The 22,727-nt window shown below is 44.0% G+C and overlaps 1 protein-coding gene across 3 annotated transcripts in view; it reads right to left on the bottom strand.

Moving 5' to 3' along the window:
• Positions 1-22,727, bottom strand: part of MAPK12 (mitogen-activated protein kinase 12) — a 164,239-nt gene that overhangs the window by 115,988 nt on the left and 25,524 nt on the right. For all 3 annotated transcript variants that reach the window (XM_075857189.1, XM_075857188.1, XM_075857190.1), the window contains exon 2: positions 897-1,026. In XM_075857189.1, coding sequence (XP_075713304.1) covers positions 897-1,026 — 130 coding nt within the window. The remainder of the gene's footprint in view (positions 1-896; positions 1,027-22,727) is intronic.

Raw genomic sequence — 22,727 nt, 5'->3', positions numbered from 1 at the left:
CGGCAGCTAAGTCCCATAGGGACTGCGAACGGGTCCCGTCCCATCCACTTCTGTGTACGCCGTCTGTGTGGGAACTGCGCATGCGCCGCTCCCACACAGTCCAATTTGAAATGCGCGCCGTCCGGCGCCATTTTCCTGTGGACCGGAAGTCGCGGCCGGACAGTAAGATTACTACTTCCGGTCGCGGCTTCCGGACTTGTGCACTTGGACCAGCGGCAGCAGACGGAGCGGACGGGCCGGAGGGAGCCGCGGCGGCAGGAGCATGTAAGAGATTTCTATGTATGTTCGTGTTTGTGTGTGTTTACTACTGTATGTAAACCTACTACACTGTGCGTTAGCTCAAAAAATCGCGACACACAGTGTAGGAGGTTAGACCGTTCAATCCCCTCGTTTATCCCGGCACTAGCCAGGATAAAGGAGGGGGGGATCCTCAGAGCTCACTAGAGCGAGTGCTTTTTTCCCAATTTTGCAGCAAAAAGCAATGTGGTTGCTTTACCACATGCAATGCTGCAATTTTGGGAATAGCTCCATCTAGTGACCAGCAATGGGAAATATTATAAATTAGAATCTAATTTATAATATTTCCTGACTCGTGAAAAAAATAAAAAAAAATTTGAACAATGTTTAATCACCTATACACTAAATGTTTAATTAAAAAAAAACAAAACATGTTTTGCTGGCAACACATTCCCTTTAAACAGAGCCAAGGTTTTGTGCTCGAATACCAGTGAGAAACCCATTTGAGAACACCCCCACTACTTGTCATGGTAAATTACCAGGCCGAAAACATACATAGTTGCTATTATAAGCTGCCTCATATGCTGTAGAACTTGTTGTCAGTGTATAATTTGCATGACACATGAATATACAACCGAGGCAGCTAATTAGATACTTACATTTTCATGCTGCATGTGCTTCAGAAGCCGGAGCTCCCTGTATGCCCGTTTTGCAAAAAGTTCAGACTGAAAAGGACGGTAAAGCTTCTTGATGGCCACTTTTGTTCCAGTTCTATTGTCAATAGATGAGCTGTAACATATAAATATGCAATTACAAATCAGGTTGCGTAACCGCATTTGCACACACATGCAAAAAATAAAAAAAGGAGCACATTTTCCAGTGCCACTCTTTCCACATTAGTTTCTGTACAAGTATGTATAATTGCATATCGTGATAGTCTGCATGGCAAATTTAAAAAAACAAAACACAATTTTTTCACTTGCCCACACACGGGGATTGGATTGCAGATTTGCATTTAATGAGATTTCCAGGTCTTATGTAAATAAAGCTTATTTATAAAAGGGAGCTATGACGTTAGTGTGAACAGAGCCCAAGAAAACCCCTTTCCGTAGGCCAGAGAGGAGAACATTAATGAACAGGACAATCCAGGCTTGGTGCAACACCACTCTTCACACAGCATTGCTCATTAAATAATTTCCAACTAAGGCCTCGATCACATCTGCGTTGGAGGCACAGTTAGGGGCCTCCGTCACAGATCCAGCTGAGATTACTGGAGACAATAGTGCAAGACACCTCAACGGAACCCATTAAAGTCGATGGGTTCCATTGGCTGCTGTAAAATAATAATGTATGTGAAGCGATTTCATAACAAGTATTTACCTTTGGAACAATTTTTTTTCTTCATGTATATACACGTTTTCTTCTTTAGAAGAATTAGGCTACGTTCACACGTCAGATTTTCATGCGGAAAAATCAGATGTGGAATTGACTGAGAAACAGCGGCAGAAATAAGAGGCTGGCTTTTGGACTTCTGTGGTGGTTTTGCCGTAAAAACTGCCACATTTCTGCACGCTGATTTAACTCCTTAACGCCGAAGGACGGATATATCCGTCCTCAGCAGCTGCTAGTTCGCGCAGGAGGACGGATATATCCGTCCTGTGATGGCGCGGGTACTGAGACTGTACCCACGCGATCAGCGGCAGGAGCACGGCTGTTATACACAGCCTGGCTCCTGCTGCAACTGCCGGAATCGAAGCGCGCGCCGATTCCGGCAGTTTAACCCATTAAATGCCGCTGTCAATAGTGACAGCGGCATTTAATGTGTTTGACAGAGGGGGGAGCTCCCTGTCACCCCATCGGCGCCCCCGCAAACAAATCGCGGGTCGCCGTCGGGTTTCCATGACAGCCGGGGGTCTAACAAAGACCCCCAGGTCTGCCTTCAGCATCTGCCTGTTAGGCGATGCCGGAGGCATGACCTAACAGGTTGCCTGTCAGTTTTACACTGACAGGCAATAATGCTTCGGTATACTAAGTATACCAAAGCATTATATATGCGATCGGCACATCGCATGGTGAAGTCCCCTGGTGGGACTAAAAAAAAAAAATGTAAAACAGTTAAATAAAGTTTGTGAAAAAAAAATAAAAATAATTACAGTCAAAATCAAATAAAACTACTTTTTTGGCCCAAAAAGTGGTTTTATTTAGTAAAACGGTCAAAACAAATCACACATAGACATATATGGTATCCCCGCGTTCGTAACAACTTGACCAATAAAATGAACATATTAAACCGCCGGATGAACGGCGTCCAAAGAAAACGCAAAAAACAACGTCAAAATTCTCTTTTCTCCCATTCCCCCCATAAAAAATAAAATAAAAGTTAATCTATAAGTCCTATGTACTCCAAAATAGTACTAATAAAAACTACACATTGGCCCGCAAAAATCAAGCCCACATACGGCCACATCGACGGAAAAATAAAAACGTTACGGCTCTTGGAACGCGGCGATGCAAAAACAAGTAATTTTTTTCTAAAAAGGGTTTTTATTGTGCAAACGTAGGAAAAACATAAAACCTTTACATATTTGGTATCCCCGTAATCGTGCCGACCCACAGAATAAAGTTAACATGTTATTTACGCTGCATAGTAAACGGCGTAAACTTATAACGTGAAAATCAATGCTGGAATAGCTGCTTATTTTCAATTCTCTCCTAAAATAAAGTTAATAAAAGTTAATCAATATGTTCTAAGCATCTAAAAATGGTACAATTACAAAATACAACTCGTCCCGCAAAAAACAAGCCCTTATACGGCTATGTCGACGGAATAAAAAAAGAGTTACGACTCTTGGAATGCGACCGTGAAAAAACAAAAAATAATCCTTGGTCATTAACGTGCAAAATGGCCCGGTCATTAAGGGGTTAATGGGGCTAATCTGCATGTAGTTAACCGACGTGTTTTTTGTACAGAAACCACGTCATGAAGCAGCAAGTCACTTTTTTGTCCGCAAGGAGGTTTAGGGCTTATCCACATGTAGCGGAAATTATGTGTATTTTCCGCCCGGAATTGCGGATGGAACATACGCAGCAGACTACAGTAGCAGCAAAGTGGGTGACATTTAAAAATCTCATCCACACACCGTAAAAATCCAGAGCAGAAATTGACCTGCGGTGCATATTTTTGGGAGAGAAGCAGGTCAATTCCTGCTGCGGAAAGTGGACAGAATTGCTGCGTTTTTCAGTAGATATCAGCATTTTCTGCAGTCAAGAGTGCAGGAAACAGTGCGTTTTTGCCACTGTGTAATGTCCACTACTTTTAACGGAATTACTGCAAAAATTTTCTGTAGCAGTTCCGTTAAGTGTGGACAAGCCCTTACAATTCCGTCTGCTCAAAATTTTGCTCTGTATAACCAATGGGGTGATTTCCCATTAAAGACAATGGGGGCAATTTACATGCATCAGAATCAGCATGAAAATTCCACTGTGTAAACAGGGCCTTACACACGGAGTCCGATAAAGCCCCGTACTAAGGAGCCATACAGGCTCTATGCACACATTTCTGCCCTGCCGTGGGAAACGAGCCCTTATAGAATTGATTTAGGAGTGGAAGAACAGGATCAACTCCAGGCAAAACGGTTTTGTTTTTTTTGTGCCCGAAGTCACCCTTTGATCCATCTTGAAATGCCAGCTGCTAGCTAGATCGCTAAATGTTATTAACAGTTCTTTATTATTGATAAACTTGAGCACTGTGCATGGCAATCACTGAATAGACAGAGAAGTTCATGCTGGGCAAGCCATCTGGCAGAGTCCTGCTCCTGTATATGCTGTCCTAATAATACTGCCAGCACAAATCACATTCAGATCACCTGCAAGACTTGTGGACACCACAATTTTTTTTTTCTGATCATTGCTGCGGCAGGCTGATTATACCTGGGCAAGAAAACAGATATGATAGTCTTAAGTGGCACACAGAGGAAGGCATGATCACTTGTATTATTCACACACAAGTTAAAAATTAGTTGGCAACAGCACCTCTCAGGAAAGGGAATGGATTAAACAACGACTAGCCATTTCAGGCAAAACTTTCCAGACACCATTGTTTTCATATGTACCAAACAATTCTACCCTTCCTTACTGTCCCCAAGAGAGAGCTGAGGGGCCAAAAAGGAGCTTCACTTGTAAGGATAATGAGGAAGCGCTGTAAATGCACCATCATGTTGAAGTTAAAGGGGTTGTCCAGGGAAAAAAAAAAAATTCTAAAAAAAAAAAAAAAAAAAAGTGTCCCCAAGCCTTGATTTGCCTTCCCTAAAACCCCCTATTAACCCCTTAAGGACACGGCCAATTTTGGCCTTGAGGACAGAACAATTTTTTTTACATTTCCCTCTTTGCATCCCGACGCTCATAACTTTTCTTTTTTTTGTACGACGTAGCTGTATGACACTTTGCGGGATGAGTTGTACTTTATGTAGGTACAATTTTTTGGTACAAATACATTATAGTTTAGTTTCTATAAATTTATTTTGTCGAAAATGCAGAAAAAAAAAAAAAAAAAGTTCTGCAGCAGTTCTAATATTTTTTTTTACACCATACACCAATCATAAATAATGTTATACATTTGTTGTACAGGTTGTTACAGTCGTGGCGATACCAATTATGTCTATTATTTCATGTTTTGGGACTTCTATTTTAAAAAGTTTATTTATTCTAAAAAAAAAAAAAATAATAATAATATGTGTTTGTGTATTTTTTTCACTTTTTATTTATTAAATTTATCATTAATTTTTTTTACATTCATTTAACTTTTTTTTTAATCCCATAAAGGGCTTTATCATTTTTATTTTGTAACTAAATGTAATGGCATAGATCTATATGCCAGTACATTAGCCTGTGTACTGATTGTACACAGGCAGTTGTTAGGGCATACCTCAGTGTGCCCTAACAGGAAATATGTTCAGACAGCCCTGGGGTCCTTCAATGGACCCTGGGCTATGTGGCCATACGAGTTGTGGGCTTTGATCGCGTCAGTTATTTTCTGTGACGCGATCAAAGTGCAGTCCCCTCTACTTGAACGCTGCGATCAGCTTTGATCACGGCATTCAAGAGGTTAACAGCGGAGAGAAGATGTTTCTCTCCTCTCCGCTGTCAGAGCGGGGCCGTGGCCCTGCTCTCGATCGCGCGCAGAGACGGCTGTCGCACAGGACGAGAATGCTCGTCCTAATGCGCGAAGTACTCGCCGCTCAGGACGTGCATTCTCGTCCTGTGTCGGCAACTAGTTAAACTTCTAACCAGTTTCTGTTTGAGCTCCATCGTCACTTCTGCTCTATTTGTTTACATCCCTTTCTGTCCGTTTCCTGTCCTGTAACCCACCATACCCATGATCCCCTGCTGCATCTGAGGAGACAGTTGCATCCCCCCCCCCCTTCCTCCAATGCATCTCAATCTCAGCTATTTGCATACTGCCTCACCCCTCTATGGTCACAGGTCCTTCCCTGCTCAAATTACATGCAGACAGCTCCCTCCCTGCACACTGTCCTATACAGTAATAATCATCATTATCCTTTGTGCCTCCATCTATCCCTGATCTAAGTACAGGCACCCATCTCCCTCCCCCGCCCCTTTCACAGCCTGATAAATGTAAGTCTGCCCACTCCACCTACGTCAGACATCTTGGTACACACAATCCAGTCAGCACATTTTCCTCACCTGCTGCTGGATCTGTTCCAAGAGATCCTGTATTAGGCCCTGTTCACACTGAGTTTTTTGCTGGCCATTGAGGGAAAAAGAAGCGACATGCCCTATCTTCGGGCGTTTACTCCTCTGACATCATTGGGAGGCAGAGAAAGAGTTTTTCACAGCGTTTTTTGCCCGTGGCGCTCAATGGCCGCAGGTGAAAAACGCCACGAAAAACGTGGCAAACGGCATGCAGGCCGATCAAGCGGAATTTTGAGGCAGAATTTTCTGCCTGCAAAAAACTGTGTGAACAGGGCCTTACAGTGAAGCAAACACCAAACACTACTCCAAACAATGGTAAATCTTTTCTTTTTTTACATAATTTACTATAAACGTATAAGGCTCCATTCACACGAACGTGCTTTTGTGGGCGCAATTCCCACGAAAATCCACGGGAGAATTGCGGCCTCATTCATTTCTATGGGCCCATGCACACGACCGTGGTTTCCAAGGTCCGTGATTGGTCCAGGCTCAAAAAATAATGGACGTGGCCATGTGCATGAGGCCTTAGTGTGTCTCACTATTTACATTATAATTATATATATATACATATATATATATACACATACACATACACACACACACACACACACACACAATATAACCACATCCTGTTATTGAAGGCGGCCAAGGCAGTGCGGGAACTACAAGTGTGAAGGATGAGAATTCGTGGACGACGAGATTGTCGGAGGAGGGTGCGTATTAGAGGAAAGACAAGGCGGCCAGGCAGCGCAGGAAATCCTAGAGTGAAGGAGGAGGAGGTGTGGACGACAATATAGGAGGAGGGGGGCCTGTTCTATCATTGATGACGCTCCGTGTCTTTGCTAATACAGCACTTCCGACTGTATAGAGACACGGCGCGTCATCAACTACCTTTAGGCTCGATTCACACGACAGGGTCAGAGCGTCTGCCGATAAAAATTTTGGTTTTGGTCCGTTTTGCATCCGTTCCGTTCTGGGCCATGCTTCCGTTTTTTAACCCGTTATTTTCCTTGTCCGTTTCAAAAACTGATGAATTTCATGCCTCACCCCCCCCCCCCCCATAGGTATTGCCACACACAGCCCAGCCCCCTGTAGGTAATGCCACACACAGCCCCCCTGTAGGTAATGCCACATACAGCCACCCTGTAGGTAGTGCCACACAGCTCCCTTGTACATAGTCACCCCCCCCCCTACTTTCCTGTAGGGGACAGCTCTCGGAGAAATCACTCACTTCACTGGCCACATCGCCTGGGATTCCGCTTCAGAAGTCCCGGACGTCACTGTGTCCATATATGGACAGTGAAGGCAGAGACTTCTACTGGAGCGGAATCCCTGGCCACATCGCTGGGATTCCGCTTCAGAAGTCCCTGACGTCATTGTGCCCATATATGGACAGTGAAGGCAGAGTCTTCTCCTGGAGCGGACTCCCCAATCCCCGGCCATAGAATTGCCAAAGCTGTGGCCGGGGATTGGGGATTCCGCTCTTACAGGGAGCAAAAATAACACCCTCTTCCTCCTCACATGCGCTTCGCACTGAGGAGAAGGAGTGGGCGAGCGACGGAAGACACGGCCGTCACACTACACACCGACACCACATAGTTAAAATTTGCGCATGCGCAATGGAACATACACGGCTGCTGAAGACGCAGCCATATCATTTAACAGAGCATGCATGGTGGAGTGTGTCAACCACGCATGCTCTAAGCAGATGGGGAAAAACGTGGTACAGTTACGTCATTTGTGACGTAACCGTACATTGTGAAAGCCGGAAACCGGAAGTTAGGTATCGGAGCGAATGGACGGATCTGCACAGGAAGTGCAAATTTTACATTACCAAGCGGTCACGTGACGGAATAGGGGATACTATTAAAACCACAGAAAAGGCCATACTCACAGATTAGGTGGTGGGTAAAAAAACCTGTTCCAAACAGGACGCAACCAGGTCAGAGAATGCTGTTGAAGGGAAGTGCCCAGGTGTGTTTAAATAAGGATAGCCACTCCCACTAACCTTGAGGGGAGTGGTGTGTTGGGCATGGAAGTAAATGTGTAATAATAATAAATAAATAATGAAGTACTGTGTATAGTGTACATGTGAGGTATAGGGGACATGACTAAGTGTAGTGTGTAGAAATCAGGGCTGTGAGTGAAACAAAAAAAGTGAGTGTAGTGTGTAAAACATGGAGGCATAGTGTTTGGTTACCCACCACCTAATCTGTGAGTATGGCCTTTTCTGTGGTTTTAATTACATTCTATGTCCCATTTTTTTGCATATCTTGGAATAGGGGATACGACACTACATTCACCTAATCAAACGTAAGTGCATTACAAAGTTATAGGTTTTCCATTGTTTAGTTTAACGAAAAGTAATTTTTTGCTTCCGGAAAACCCCTTTAAACTGGAAACAAGCACAACGGGGAAGATTTACTAAGCAAAATGTGCAAAATTCAAACCTAAAAATTGTACCTAAAATAATGGAGCACCTGACGAGAGAGCACCTAATGGAATTTGGTGCAGAAAATCTGCATCTAAACCGCAGGTAAAATCCGTACCTAATGGGGCGTTTTTAGCAGTTTGATGCTTTAATAGGTGCGTTTTTAGGGTATGTTCACACAGGGCAAATATGCTGCATTAATAGGAGGGAATTCCTGTGCGCTGCAGTGAATTCTGGACGGGAAAAAAAAAAAAAAAAAAAAAACTGTGGTGCAGTTTTTCGGCCGGAATGTCCGCTGTGGAAAACTGCCTAGGAAAAAAAAAAAAAGGATACTTACCATCTGGGTAGGAGTTCTTTTTGAGTTGCGTATTTTGCAGAGGAATCGCTGCTTTTTCGCCGCAAAAAAAAAAAAAAAAACAACAACCAAAAACACTTGCTGCGGGTTTTACAAACACAATTGATATGCTGCGAATTTTAAAAAAAACATACCGCAGGTCAATTGCTGATTGTGTTTTCCGCTTATCATTGACACAGCGTGTGGATGAGATTTGTTATAGAAAATCCGTGCAACGCCCACGGTCGCTGACAGCCGGCATCCCCCTCTTACTGGCAGCTGCAAGACTCTGAACATTCCCCAGAGACGCTCATCCTGGTCTTAAAGGGCCAGCGCGCGTACCAGGAATATCGCTCCAATCCCAGCACACCCTGGACTTTAAAAAGAACTCTGCCCACTCACTTCCTTATTGCCTGAGCAATGTTGTGTCTAACCCTGTTGTTAGTCTGCAAATGTTCTGTAGCGTTATCCTGTATCCGTGTCAAGTCCAGTGTCCGTGGCGACTATAGTTTCCGTGTCCTGTATCCGAGACAGGTCAGATAATCCAGCACGAGCCAGCTTCCGATTATCCAGCACGAGCCAGCTATCCAGGTACTCTCGTCCGAATGACGGTTTTTGACATATGTTTGGCCAGCTGCTACTCTGTTACGGCAGAGTGGCTCAGAGGGTCCACACTCTCCATAGTGGTGACCATTTGCTCAGGCCATAGACCCCCGCCGGTCAACTCAAGATGCCGGTCCAAGCAATGCAAGCAGACATGCAAGATCTCACAGCACGCCAGGATCAACTTCTACCTTGGATGCTCTGTTCTTCTGGCTATGCGTATCGACATGAGGTTCCGACAACACGCCCAGGAAGTTAATCAATATTAAAAAAGTCCTATGGACTGGCACCTAAGTAACCGAGACCTCTGCTACCTGCATTCGGTTGTTGTCCCTGAAGAGCCTAAGAAGGTGGACAGAGTCATATTGTCTTACCAGGAGCAGAAGCACAGAGGTTCCGCTAGCCTACGTTTGTATGGTGGCGACAAAGGTAATTTTGTGCTACAATGTCCTCAGAAGCCGGGAAACTCCAGCACCTAGGCTTGATAGGAGAGACTACTCTTCTCTGGTGAAGAATCGCACTCGGTTTCCACTTATCTGGACTGGCTGCAAACTTCATCCATCAAGCCTTGGTAGAACGTCTCCACTTGCCAACAAATCCTCTGCAGAAACCTCTAGCATTAGCTTCTGTGAATGGTCAACCTCTGCCAGACCCAATTTTCTCCATTACAGAACCTTTGGGGTTACAATTGGGTGTTCTACACTCAGAACAAAGCCTTTTATGTTCTGCCTAAGACTTTTAACCCAGTCTTGCTGGAACTACCATGGCTTCCAATACGCTCCTGTCCTCAACTGGAATTCGAGAGATTCTCCAGTGGGGATCCCGATGTCTACACTGCTGCCTGCCTCAGGTTTGTCCTGTTAAAACCAGATATCTCACTCTCTGGTCTGCCTCCACAGTATGCCTGTATGCAGAGGTCTTCAGCAAGAAGGAGGCAGAGGTCCTGGCTCCCCATCGTCCTTACGACTGTCCGATTCAGATGCTTAAAAAAAAAAAAAGTCACCTCGTCGTGGATGGGTTTATCCTCTCTCCCTGTGTGAAACCCAACCCACGTTGGCGTACATCAAGGAGAACCTCGAGGGTTTTTTTCAGGAAATCTACTTCTCTAGACAGTGCTGGATTACTCTTTATAGAAAAGAAAGATGGATCTCTCCAGCCTTGTATTGATTATCGTGGTGTGAACCAAATCGCTGTCAAAGACAAGTACCCCTTACTGCTGATCTCATAAGCCCCGATCAAAGAGCTCTAACTTGATCCGTAAATGAAAAGTTGACGAATGGAAAACCGCGTTCAAACACCATAGACGGTCACTACGAATATCTTGTGATGCCCTTTCGATTATGTAACATTCCAGGAATTTGTGAACGACATAATCCGAGATTTGCTGTATGTCTGTTTGGTGGTGTATCTGGATGATATTTTGATCTACTCACCAGATCAGACGACACACCGGAAGCATGTTAGTCAAGGCCTGTCGCAGTTAAGGGGGAATAACCTTTACGCTAAATTTGAAAAGTATGTATTCGAAAGGGAATCCTTGCCAGTTTCCTGCGGCTACTTCTCAAAACTCTTCTCTGCTGCAGAAAGAAACTACTCCTTTAGGGAACATCAAGTTAGCCTTAGAAGAGTGGAGGCATTTGCTAGAGGAGGTTGCTCATCTTATCTATACTGATCACAAGAACTACACTTATTTACAGTCTGCACAACGCCTGAACCCTCGTCAAGCCAGATGGTCGCTATTCTTTGCCAGATTCAAAATCCTACTCCATTTCCGTTCTGCTGACAAAACTATAAAGGCTGATGATGCACTGTCTCGTTCGTTTGAGACAGATGACAATGAAGAGGATCCTCAGCATATCATTGACCCTTTCAGGATTATTCCTGTGAACCCTCTGCAGATTAAAGACATTCCTCCTAGGAAAATTTTTATTCATCCTATTGACAGGAAGAAAATTCTCATCTGTGGGTCATATTTTCAAGCTGGCAGGGCATTCTGGTATTCGTAAGACTGGACTTTCTCTCACCACTACCGACTGCCCAAAGATGTTGTGGACTAGGTTTCCTCCTGTACTAACTGTGCCCAAAACAAAGCTACCCATTCCAAGCCTGCGGGTCTACACTAACCTCTGCCTGTGCCTGATCGTCCCTGGCAACATATAGCCATTGTTTTTTTTACAGATCTTTCTCTTTCTGCTGGACATACCACTGTCTGGGTCGTGGTGGATCGTTCCTCAAAGATGGCACATTTAGTTCCTGTCTGGCCTTCCCCTCAGCTCCTTGTCTGGAAAATTTGTTCAGCATATTTTTAGTTTGCACGGCTTGTCCCTCCATATAGTGTCTGATTGGGCTGTGTAATTCACGTCTACAGAGCCCAGTGTAAGCTTCTGGATGTGAAATTGGACTTTTCTTCTGCATACCACCCTCAATACAACAGCCAAGTTAAAAGGATTAAGTGCTTGAAAATTCTCGCCATTTTGTATCTGTTCAACACGACGACAACTGGGTATATCTCCTTCTAGGAGCAGAATTCTCTTACAATAAATCACAAGTGACTACTGCTACATCTTCATTTTTTATTGTTTACAGACAATATCCACGTGTCCCTTTTCCTGTACCGACTACATTTCAAGTGCCTGCAGCTAATTTTTCTTCAGGTTGGATAGCAAACTAAGTCTGTGATCCTGCAGGCAGTGAACTGCATGAAGAAACATGCCGATAGGAAGAGAAGACCTCCTCCTAAGTTTCTTCTCAGAGGTAAAGGGCTGGTTATCTTCAAAGAAATATTCGTCTGAAAACTCCCTCCTACAAATTCGCTCCTAGATTTCTTGGTCCCTCCTACTTTCAAGATTCCCAATGCCTTCCAGGTGTCCCTCCTGAAGCCCATGGTGCTCAACCGGTACAGTAAGGCCTGATCCACACGAACGTGTTAAACATCCGTGGGACGGCCGTTGAAACAGCGGCCGTCCCACAGACCTATGTAATTCAATGTGCCCGTTCACACAGCCGTTGTTTCAATGGACCGTGTGAAGGGTCCGTGAGGAAAATAGGACATATATATTTTCACGCATCACGCATTTCTCCATAGACTCATCTATGGGGGATGCATGACATCGCATCGCGCAGCGCTGAACACGGATGCACCTCGGACGTGAAAAACTGCAGTTTTTTCACATCCGAGATGCGCAGCGCTCATGTGAATCAGGCCTAAGTCTCCTGACTCTGCAACTGACCCTAGCAGTTCTTCTGAGGTTTGCGAGGTCAAGGAGATCCTGGACTACAAGAGAGTAGGAAGGAAGATCTTTTACCCAGTGGATTGGAAGGGTTTTGGTCCTCTGGAGAAGTCCTGGAAGCCTGAAGGAAATGTTCATGCCCCAGCTTTCATCAAGAAGCTCCTTCTACGCTCTGGACCTAATAAGAGTAAAGGGGGCGTACTGTAAAGCCTGTGGTTGCTGATCACCGGCATCCACCTATTTCAGGTAGCCACGTCCGCAGGACTCCGGTCCTTCACCGGCGTCTCCTCTTCCCCAGGGACGCTAGCGTGCACTGCTTTATCCTCCGGCCGGTGTCCGTAGGGTGCGCGCGCTTGTCCCCGTCTTAAAGGACCAGTGCACGCACCAGGAATATTGCTTCAATCCAATCCCAGCACACTCAGGACTTTAAAGGGAACTCTGCCCACTTCCTCATTGTCTGAGCAATGTGGTATCAAACCCTGTGTTAGTCTGCAAAGATTCCATAGCGTTATCCTGTATCTTATATCTGGTGTCCATGCCAAGTACAGTATCCGTGAGGACTTCAGTATGTGTCTGGTGCCCATGTCAAGTCCGGTATATGTGACGACTTCAGTTTCAGTGTCCTGTGTCCGATAGTCCAGCACAAGCCAGCTTCCGATTATCAAGCACAAGCCAGCTATCCAGGTACTCTTGTCCTAGTGACTGTTATTGACATTTGTTTGGTCAGCTACTCCTCCGTTACGGCGGAGTAGCCCAGTGGGTCCACATTCCCCATAGCAGTGACAAGCCATTGTGAAACATCTGCAGTATGTACGCTAGCTTTTTTCGCTTGAATGAAAGATGTAATCAGCCGGTGAAGGAGCGTTTGCTAGTTCAGCTGATCATTGGTCCATTAAAGAGGCCTTAAGGGTGCATTCACACGGTGTGGTTATGCCGCATTTTGTCACATGGCCGAAAACCGCAGATAAAAATGGATACGTTTTTACAGAGATTTTAAAAATGGTGTCAAATTGCAGTAAAAACTCAGCTTTTTTTCGGTGCAATTTTCCACCGCAAAGCAAAAAAAACTGAAAAAAAAAAAAACTCAGTGCAAGTCCTCATTATAACATTTCATGCACGCTGGGCCTCAGATGGTGCAGACAACATTTTTGGAAAGCTTTCCTTTTTCCAGAGCAGGTTCAAAAATTAAAAAAAATAAAAATAAAAAAAATAAGGTGATCTAGATGGTTATATGGGTAACTACGAATTCTTTTGCTCGCACAATTTTTTTTATACATGAACGGACTTTGAATGATCAGTATTTATAGCAAACTGGCACCCAAATTCTTTGACATTTGAACGGTCAAAGTGGACTTTAACCCCTTAAGGACGCAACCTAGTTTTGGCCTTAAAGAGGCTCTGTCACCAGATTTTGCAACCCCTATCTGCTATTGCAGTAGATAGGCGCTGCAATGTAGATTACAGTAACGTTTTTATTTTAAAAAAACGAGCATTTTTGGCCAAGTTATGACCATTTTTGTATTTATGCAAATGAGGCTTGCAAAAGTACAACTGGGCGTGTTGAAAAGTAAAAGTACAACTGGGGTGTATTATGTGTGTACATCGGGGCGTGTTTACTACTTTTACTAGCTGGGCGTTGTGTATAGAAGTATCATCCACTTCTCTTCACAACGCCCAGCTTCTGGCAGTGCAGATCTGTGACGTCACTCACAGGTCCTGCATCGTGTCGGCCACATCGGCACCAGAGGCTTCAGATGATTCTGCAGCAGCATCAGCGTTTGCAGGTAAGTCGATGTAGCTACTTACCTGCAAACGCTGATGCTGCTGCAGAATCAACTGTAGCCTCTGGTGCCGATGTGGCCGACACAATGCAGGACCTGTGAGTGACGTCACAGATCTGCACTGCCAGAAGCTGGGCGTTCTGAAGAGAAGTGGATGATACTTCTCTTCAGAGCGCCCAGCTAGTAAAAGTATTAAAAACGCCCCGATGTACGCACATAATACACGCCCACTTGGACTTTTACTTTTAAACACACACACTTGGACTTTTGCAAGCCTCATTTGCATAAATACAAAAATGGTCATAGCTTGGCCAAAAATGCTCGTTTTTTAAAAATAAAAACGTTACTGTAATCTACATTGCAGCGCCTATCTGCTGCAATAGGAGATAGGGGTTGCAAAATCTGGTGACAGAGCCTCTTTAAGGCTCAGAGCCCATTTTTCAAATCTGACATATTTCACTTTATGTGGTAATAACGTCGCAATGCTTAAACCTATCCAAGCGATTCTGAGACTTTTCTCGGGACACATTGGGCTTCATGTTCGTGGTAAAATTTGGTCGATATATTCAGTGTTTATTGGTGAAAAATTGCAAAATTTAGAGAAAATTTTGAAAAAACAGCATTTTTCACTATTTAAATGCATCTGCTTGTAAAACAGACGGTTATACCACACGAAATAGTTACTAGTTCACATTTCCCATATGTTTACCTTAGATTGGCATCGTTTTTTGAACATTTTTATTTTTCTTCGACGTTACAAGGCTTAGAACATAAACAGCAATTTCTCATATTTTTAAGAAAATTTCAAAAGCCTTTTTTTTAAGGTACCTCTTGAGTTCTGAAGTGTCTTTGAGGGGCCTATATATTAGAAACCCTGATAAAACACCCCATTTTAAAAACTAGACCCCTCAAAGTATTCAAAACAGCATTTAGAAAGTTGTTTAACCCTTCAGGCATTTCACAGGAATTAAAGCAAAGTGGAGGTGAAATTTGCAAATTTCATTTTTCTTGCTGAATTTCAATTTTATTCCATTTTTTTTCTGTAACAGAGAAGGTTTTACCAGAGAAATACTACTAAATATGTATTGTCCAGATTCTGCAGTTTTTAGAAATGTCCCCTATGTGGCTCTACTGCGCTCGTGGAATAAAACACAAGCCCTAGAAGCAAAGAAGCACCTAGTGCATTTTGAGGCCTCTTTTTTTATTAGAATATATTTTAGGCAGCATGCCAGGTTTGAAGAGGTGTTGAGGTGCCAAAACAGTAGGTATCCCCCAATAGTGAACCCATTTTGGAAACTACACCCCTCAAGGAATTCATTTATGGTTGTTGTTACCATTTTGACCCCACAGTTTTTTCACAGCCCGTATTTGAATTGGGCTGTGAAATGAAAAAAATGTAATTTTTTCCAATAAAATGTCATTTGTGATCAAAATTTCTTATTTTCACAGGGAACAAAACACCCCATTTTGTTGCCCAATTTCTCCTGAGTGCAGCAATACCCCATTTCTGGCGATAAACTGCCGTTTGGGCCCATGGGAGGGCTCAGAAGGAAAGGAGCGCTGTGTGTTCTTTGGAGTGCAGATTTTGCTGGTTTGGTTTTCGGGTGCCGTGTCGCATTTGCAGAGCCCCAGAGGTATCAAAGCAATGGAAACTCACCAGAAGTGACCCCATTTTGGAAACTACACCCCTCAAGGAATTCATTTATGGGTAATGTGACCATTTAGACCCCATAGTTTCTTCACAGAACTTATTTGAATTGGGCTGGGAATTAAAACAAAATTATTTTTTTTAAATATGTAGTTTTGGCTGAAAATTTCTTATTTTCACAACAAACAAAATACCCCATTCTGTTGCGCAATTTGTTCTGAGTACCGCAATACCTCATTTGTGGTGAAAAACTGCCGTTTGGGCCCATGGGAGGGCTCAGAAGGAAAGGATCACCATTTTGCCTACTAGGGATTATCTAGTGTGAAGTCATGTATACAGAAGCCCCTGAGGTACCAGTACAGTTGAAACCCGCAAGAAGTGACCCCGTTTTAAAAACTACACCCTTAAGGCATTCATCTAGAGGTGTAGTGAGCATTTTGACCGGACACATACACCCCATAAACTGTAATGTGGGTTCTCCCGGGTATGGCAATACCCTACATGTGGCTGTTATCAGCTGCCTGGGCACACAACAGGGCTCAGAAGGGAAAGAGGAGGGGGATAAGCTGTGCGGAGTACATCAGGGTAAGTAAAATTGGGGTAAATTATAAACCAAGGGATGTATGATAAATTTTAAAACACTCTTTCATACAGAGATCTGGTTATTCGGGACACGTGTCACATTGATATATTGTGTCATCCCTTATCGCCCTCTTATAGCAGACTTTGCACCTCTTTTGACTTTTTCCCTTCTTGCCAGTTTGGGGAACTTCTCCTGGAAAGTGTTGCCGCCCTGGTACGATGCGTGTGGCAGCTTCCAGAAGTACTGGGTGCCCCCCCTTTTTGGTCCCTAAAGATTAGGTTCTTGATAATCACCTCTTGAAATTCCAGGAAAGTTCCCCTCTGGCCTGCACATCGATGTAGCACGTACACATTGTACAAAGCCATCTGTATGATGTGCACGGCCAGCTTCTTATACCACACCGCATGGTGCTGTAGGGCTTCAGGACTTGATCTGACAAGTCCACCCCTCCCATGTACCTATTGTAGTCCAGGATGCAGTCTGGTTTAGGGGTGGCCTTTCCTTCATATATCCTAAACCTGTAGGTATACCCTGATGCACTCTCACAGCTTATACATCTTCACGCCATACCTTGCCCTCTTACCCGGCAGGTACTCGCGAAATTGAACCCTCCCTTTAAAATCTACCAAGGACTCATCAATAGAAATACACTTCTCAGGGGTGTATGCTTGGGAAAACCGGGCACTGAAAATGTCTAATAGGGGTCTCCGTTTACACAAAGGGTCAAAACTGGGGTCATCTCGGGGTGGGCACGGCTCAGTATAATGTAAGAAGCGAAGTATTGCCTAATTTATTTATTTTTTTAGGTTACAGTTCAGTTCTGAAGTTGCTTTGAGGGGCCCATATATTAGAAACCCCTAACACCCCATTTTATAAACTAGACCCCTCAAAGTATTCACAACAGCATTTAGAAAGTTTATGAACCCTTTAGGTGTTTCACAGACATTTAGAGCAAAGTAGAGGTGAAATGTACTTTTTTTTTGTCAGAAAATCCTCTTTATACCATTTTTTTTATAACACAAAAGGATTGATCAGTGAAACGCAACTTAATACGTATTGCCCAGATTCTGCCGTTTTGAGAAATATCCCACATGTGGCCCTAGTGCGGTAATGGACTGAAGTACCGGCCTCCGAAGCAAAGGAACACCTAGAGGATTTTGAGGCCTCTTTTTTAGTAGGTACCATGTCCGGTTTGAAGAGGTCTTGTGGTGCCAAAACATTGGAAACCCCCCAAAAGTGACCAAAATTTGGAAACTACACCCCTTGAGGAATCCATTGTAGTTTTCTTGGGGTGCATGCAGCTTTTTGATCAGTTTTTATTCTATTTTTATGTGGCGTGGTGTCTAAAAAACAGCAATTCTACTATTGTTTTTTTACAGCGTTCAACGTGCGCTATAATTGACATATTCACTTTATTCTGCGGGGCGATACGATTACGGCGATACCAGATGTTTATAGTTTTTTTTTTTATGTCTTATGGCGTTTGCACAATAAAATACGTTTTGTAAAAAAACATTCACTTTTTGCGTTACCTTATTCTAAGCGCCAGAACTTTTTTATTTTTCAATCAATAAAGCCGTGCGAGGACTTATTTTTTGCGTAACGAACTGTAGTTTCGATCAGTACCATTTTTAGGTACATGCGACTTTTTGATCTCTTTTTATTCAATTTTTTGGGAGGTGAAGTGACCAAACAATTGTGATTGTGGTACGGTTTATTATTATTTTCTTTTACGGCGTTCACCGTGCGGGATAAATAACGAAATAATTTTGTAGTTCAGGCCGTTACGGACGCGGCGATACCAATTATGTATAGTTTATTTGTTTATATATTTTTATTAATAAATGACTGATAAAAGTAAAAATCCCCCTTTTTACCTTAATACTTTTATTTTCTTATTTTTACACATCTTTTTTTTAACTTTATTACTTTATCCCACTAGGGGACTTGAGGGCAGGAGGCCCTGATCGCAATTCTAATACACTGCACTACATGCGTAGTGCAGTGTATTAGAACTGTCAGCTACTCACTGACAGCAAGCATAGTGGGTCCTGACGTTGTCAGGACCCACTAGGCTTCAGTTTATGGCATAGCCGGACGCCATTTTTTGGTGTCCGGTTGCCATAGTCACCATCGCCGTCCGCTATCGTGTAGCAGGCCGGCGATGGCAGCTTAACCCCTAAAAAGCCGCGATCTCTATTGAACGCGGCTTTTAAGGGGTTAATCAGCGGGGACACAGCGATCGGTCCCCGCTGTAGGAGCTGCAGCAGCTGCTGTACGAGACAGCAGCTGTCACAGCTCCTGTATGTGTCGGGAGGACGGCCGAAACGGCCGTTACTCCCGAGACGTACTATTAGGTTATGGAGCGCGAACGATACAGCTACCATGACCTAATAGTACGTCCAGGAGCTGGAAGGGGTTAAACTGCTATATCAGTATTGTGTTGTGAATAGGACTTTCTTCAAGGCACTGTCCACAAAGCCACGTAGGACGGGATTCGACACTTGTGTACACACACACACACACACACAGGCTGTCCACTATGGGTCAATAAATGTATTTGAACAAACCAACATTTGGAGCGCCGCTCTTTGCTATAGTTTGTTATTGGAGGTCAACATGGTGAGTGAAGCACCCTTCTGGGATTTAAAATCCTTCACACAATGCCGCCCTACTAAATATATATATATATATATATATATATATATATACATACATACATACATACTAATCTGTCACACTTAAAAGGTTTCAGATCATCCAACTAATTTTAATATAAAATAAAGACACGAGTAAACAGAAAATGCAGGTGTATCACTACTTCAGCAATGTGTTGGGAATGTAATGTAATACCCGACTATATGGTTTGTCACCTTCCGCCTCTTATTGTGGAATATGTGGACTGTTGAGAGATTAGGATTTATTTGATTGGGCTTTATTTTAAGAATTATAATGGAGATATAATTTTATTTTTTTTCTGTCTTGTCTGGGTGAATCTGGAGGGTGGGCCCTTATGCTGAAGGGATGAGAGGATTTGAGGGGTTCCTTTGTTTTTATGTATTCATTTTATTAGTGGAATTGTTCTTTATCCACTGTACTGTATAAAATGTATGCAAAAGGTTGAATACATTTTTTTTCTCAAAAAACAAACTAAATGCTGCTTTTTAGGGCCTGCTCACATCAGCGTTCTGTTCAGATTTCCGCTCATCTGTTCAGTCAGAGAAACTGAACAGAGATGAACGGAAAGCAGTTTCTAATACCATTGATTTCAGTGGTATTTTTTTGGTTTCAGTTTGCCTCAGTGTCGCTAGGTTTCAGGTTTTTTTTTCTTACGAAAACAATAGCGCAACACTACGCTATTCTGTGAAAAACGCAAACCTTGTAGAATGGAGGCAAACTGAAAAAAGACAGACGAAACATACCATTGAAATCAACGATATTGCAAACAGATACAAAACTTTCCGTTTCAGTTGAACGGAAAGCCGAACTGTAGGCCAACACGGATGTGAACAGGCCCGAATGGGGCATTCCATTTGAGGGTTAAGATTTATTCTAAACCTAATAGCTGGTTGTGCCACCCATGGCAGTTAGAACTGCAATAAAATGTTCGATAACTTGCAATGAGTATTTTACATCGCTGTTGAGGAATATTGGCCCACTTTTCTAGGCAGAATTATTTTAAGTTTGTCTACATTGGAGGGTTTTGGAGCATAAACTGCTCATTTATGGTCTTACCACAGAATGTCAAATGGGATTCAAGTGAGGACTGAATAGGCTATTCCAAAACCTCCTTTTTGAACCAGATGGATTTGCTTGTAAGCCTTGAATTGTTCTGCTACATAGCCCAACTGTGCTTTAGCTTTAGGTCACAAACTGACGGGCAGACATTCTCCTTCAGGATATTCTGAGAGAGCAGAATTCATGGTTTCATGCTCCAGACCATCACACTACCACCACCATGTTAGACTGTTGATATGTTCTTATATTGGAATGTGGTGCTAGCTTTACGGCAGATGTAAGGAGACACGTCTTACAAAAAGTTCCATTCTTGGCTCATCAGTCCACAGATTATCTGAAAAGTCCCGGCGGTCACCTAGAGATTTTTTTGCAAATGTGGGAAGAGTCTGTTTTTTTTTTTTTTAGTCTACAATCTTTTGCCATTTGCAAATCTCCCATGGATGACTAATGTCCACAGCCGCAGACAGTCGTGCTTACCTGTCCCGACGGCCACGGCCAAGTGAGTGCCGGGCAGCATCTCCCCCTGAGAGAAGCTGGCACTCACTGCCACATTGCTGCACAAGTTCCCGTAGGGTGCGTGCACCCGGCTTTAAAGGGCCAGGGCAGACACACGAGGAAAATCTGTAATTAGCCCATGATCACTCTGGACTATAAAAAGGGCTTTGTCCTTTCATTCATTGCCTGAGAGTTGTTGTGTTTACCCATGTTAGTCTTAGCAAATGGTCCCTTAGTGTTATCCTGTTCCGGTTATTCCCGTGCCCTGCTACCTGTATCCCATGCTATATTTGTTCCTGTGCCTTAACCTGTTGGGGTCATGTTGTGCCACCTGTCACGCTTGCTGATATACACCACGTCTGGCATTTACAAGTCCATCTGTGCAGAGCCTCCATTACTGTCTGGATTATTTAAGGTACTTTTGTACTAGGACTGTTTGGCCAGCTGCTACTCCGCTATGGCAGTGCAGCCTAGCGGGTTCATATACCCACGGATCGTGACTGCACGCCCAGGTCATGGACCACGCTGGTCAACCTAAAACCATGACGTCAGGGAGACATCTTTGTGGGAGAGTACGCCATTCAGTTCCACACCCAGTGGCAGAGTAGTCCTGGAACAACGAGTCCTTGGTGGCTACATTCTAACAGGGACTGTCATCTGAGATTAAAGACGAACTTGCCGCTCATGATCTGCCACCTACCCTGGATGACCTCATTCTGCTCGCTACCCAGATTGACATGAGGATCTGGGAGCGATCCCAAGAGGTTCGTCAGGAGAGAAGACTTCCCAGGCTGGCGCCTACTGTCCAGCAATCCCTGTCGTCCTCACCAGAGGAGCCTATGCATGGTGGATCGGCTCAAATTGTCAGCCCTGGAAAGACAACGCAAACGCACTTCGGGACTTTGTACTGCGGCCTCGGAGGCCAAGTTGTGCGCTTGTGCCTTCAGAAGCCAAAAGACTCCAGTGAATAGGATTGGTTGGAGAGACAACCGTAGGCGAAACGGAGCTGAACAAAAGATGGTCTTCAAAACTGTCCATCCCCGTGACCATAGTGTCCGGCGAGAAGACGCACCGGGTCTCTGCCTATCTGGATTCCGGGTCCACGGCAAACTTCATCCAAAAAGACCTAGTGGATCATCTCCACTGGAGAGGTCTTTGGCTGTTGCCTCGGTGAATGGACTGCATCTGCCCGATCCGATTGTATCGGAGACCAAGCCACTGAGGCTCCAAGTTGGAGAACTTAATTCGGAACCAATTTAGTTTCTTGTTTTGCCCAAAGCCGTCAATCCTGTTCTGTTGGGTTTGCCTTGGCTTCGATTACATGCCCCAGTCCTGGACTTTAATTTCGGGGAGGTTCTCCAATGGGGCTCCAAACGTCTCAACAAACTGTCTGTTGCAGATCCATCCTGTGCAGCCTCCTCTGCCTCAGTCATTGGAAGGATTAGCCCCTCATTTCGCGTAGTTTGCGGATGTCTTCAGCAAGAGGAAGGCAGAGACGCTACCCCCACACCGGGCTTATGACTGCCCCATTGAACTGGTTCCAAATGCATCCCTTCCCCGTGGACAGGTATACCCTCTCTGCTCGCCAGAGATGCAGTCCATGTCAGCCTATAATCAAGGAGAATCTGGAGAAAGGTTTCATACAAAAATTCTCCTCCCCGGCCAGGGCCTTCTTTGCCAAGAAAAAAAAAAAAAAAAAAAAAAAAAAAGACGGCTCTCTTCAGCCTTGCATCAACTACCATGGCCTCATTTGCCACTAATTTCCGAACTATTTGACCGCATACGAGGAGCAGAGGTTTTTTTCTAAACTAGACCTGCGTGGCGCTTACATCTTGATCCGGATTCGCCGGGGTGACAAATGGAAGACGGCGTTCAACACTCGAGACGGGCACTCTGAATACCTGGTAATGCCCTTCGGTCTGTGTAACGCTTCCG

The sequence above is a fragment of the Rhinoderma darwinii genome, chromosome 3, assembly GCF_050947455.1.
Source record: "Rhinoderma darwinii isolate aRhiDar2 chromosome 3, aRhiDar2.hap1, whole genome shotgun sequence".
NCBI lineage: Eukaryota > Metazoa > Chordata > Amphibia > Anura > Rhinodermatidae > Rhinoderma > Rhinoderma darwinii.
The sequence above is the reverse complement of the archived record's forward strand: the minus strand, read 5'-3'. Positions and strand labels throughout refer to the sequence as shown.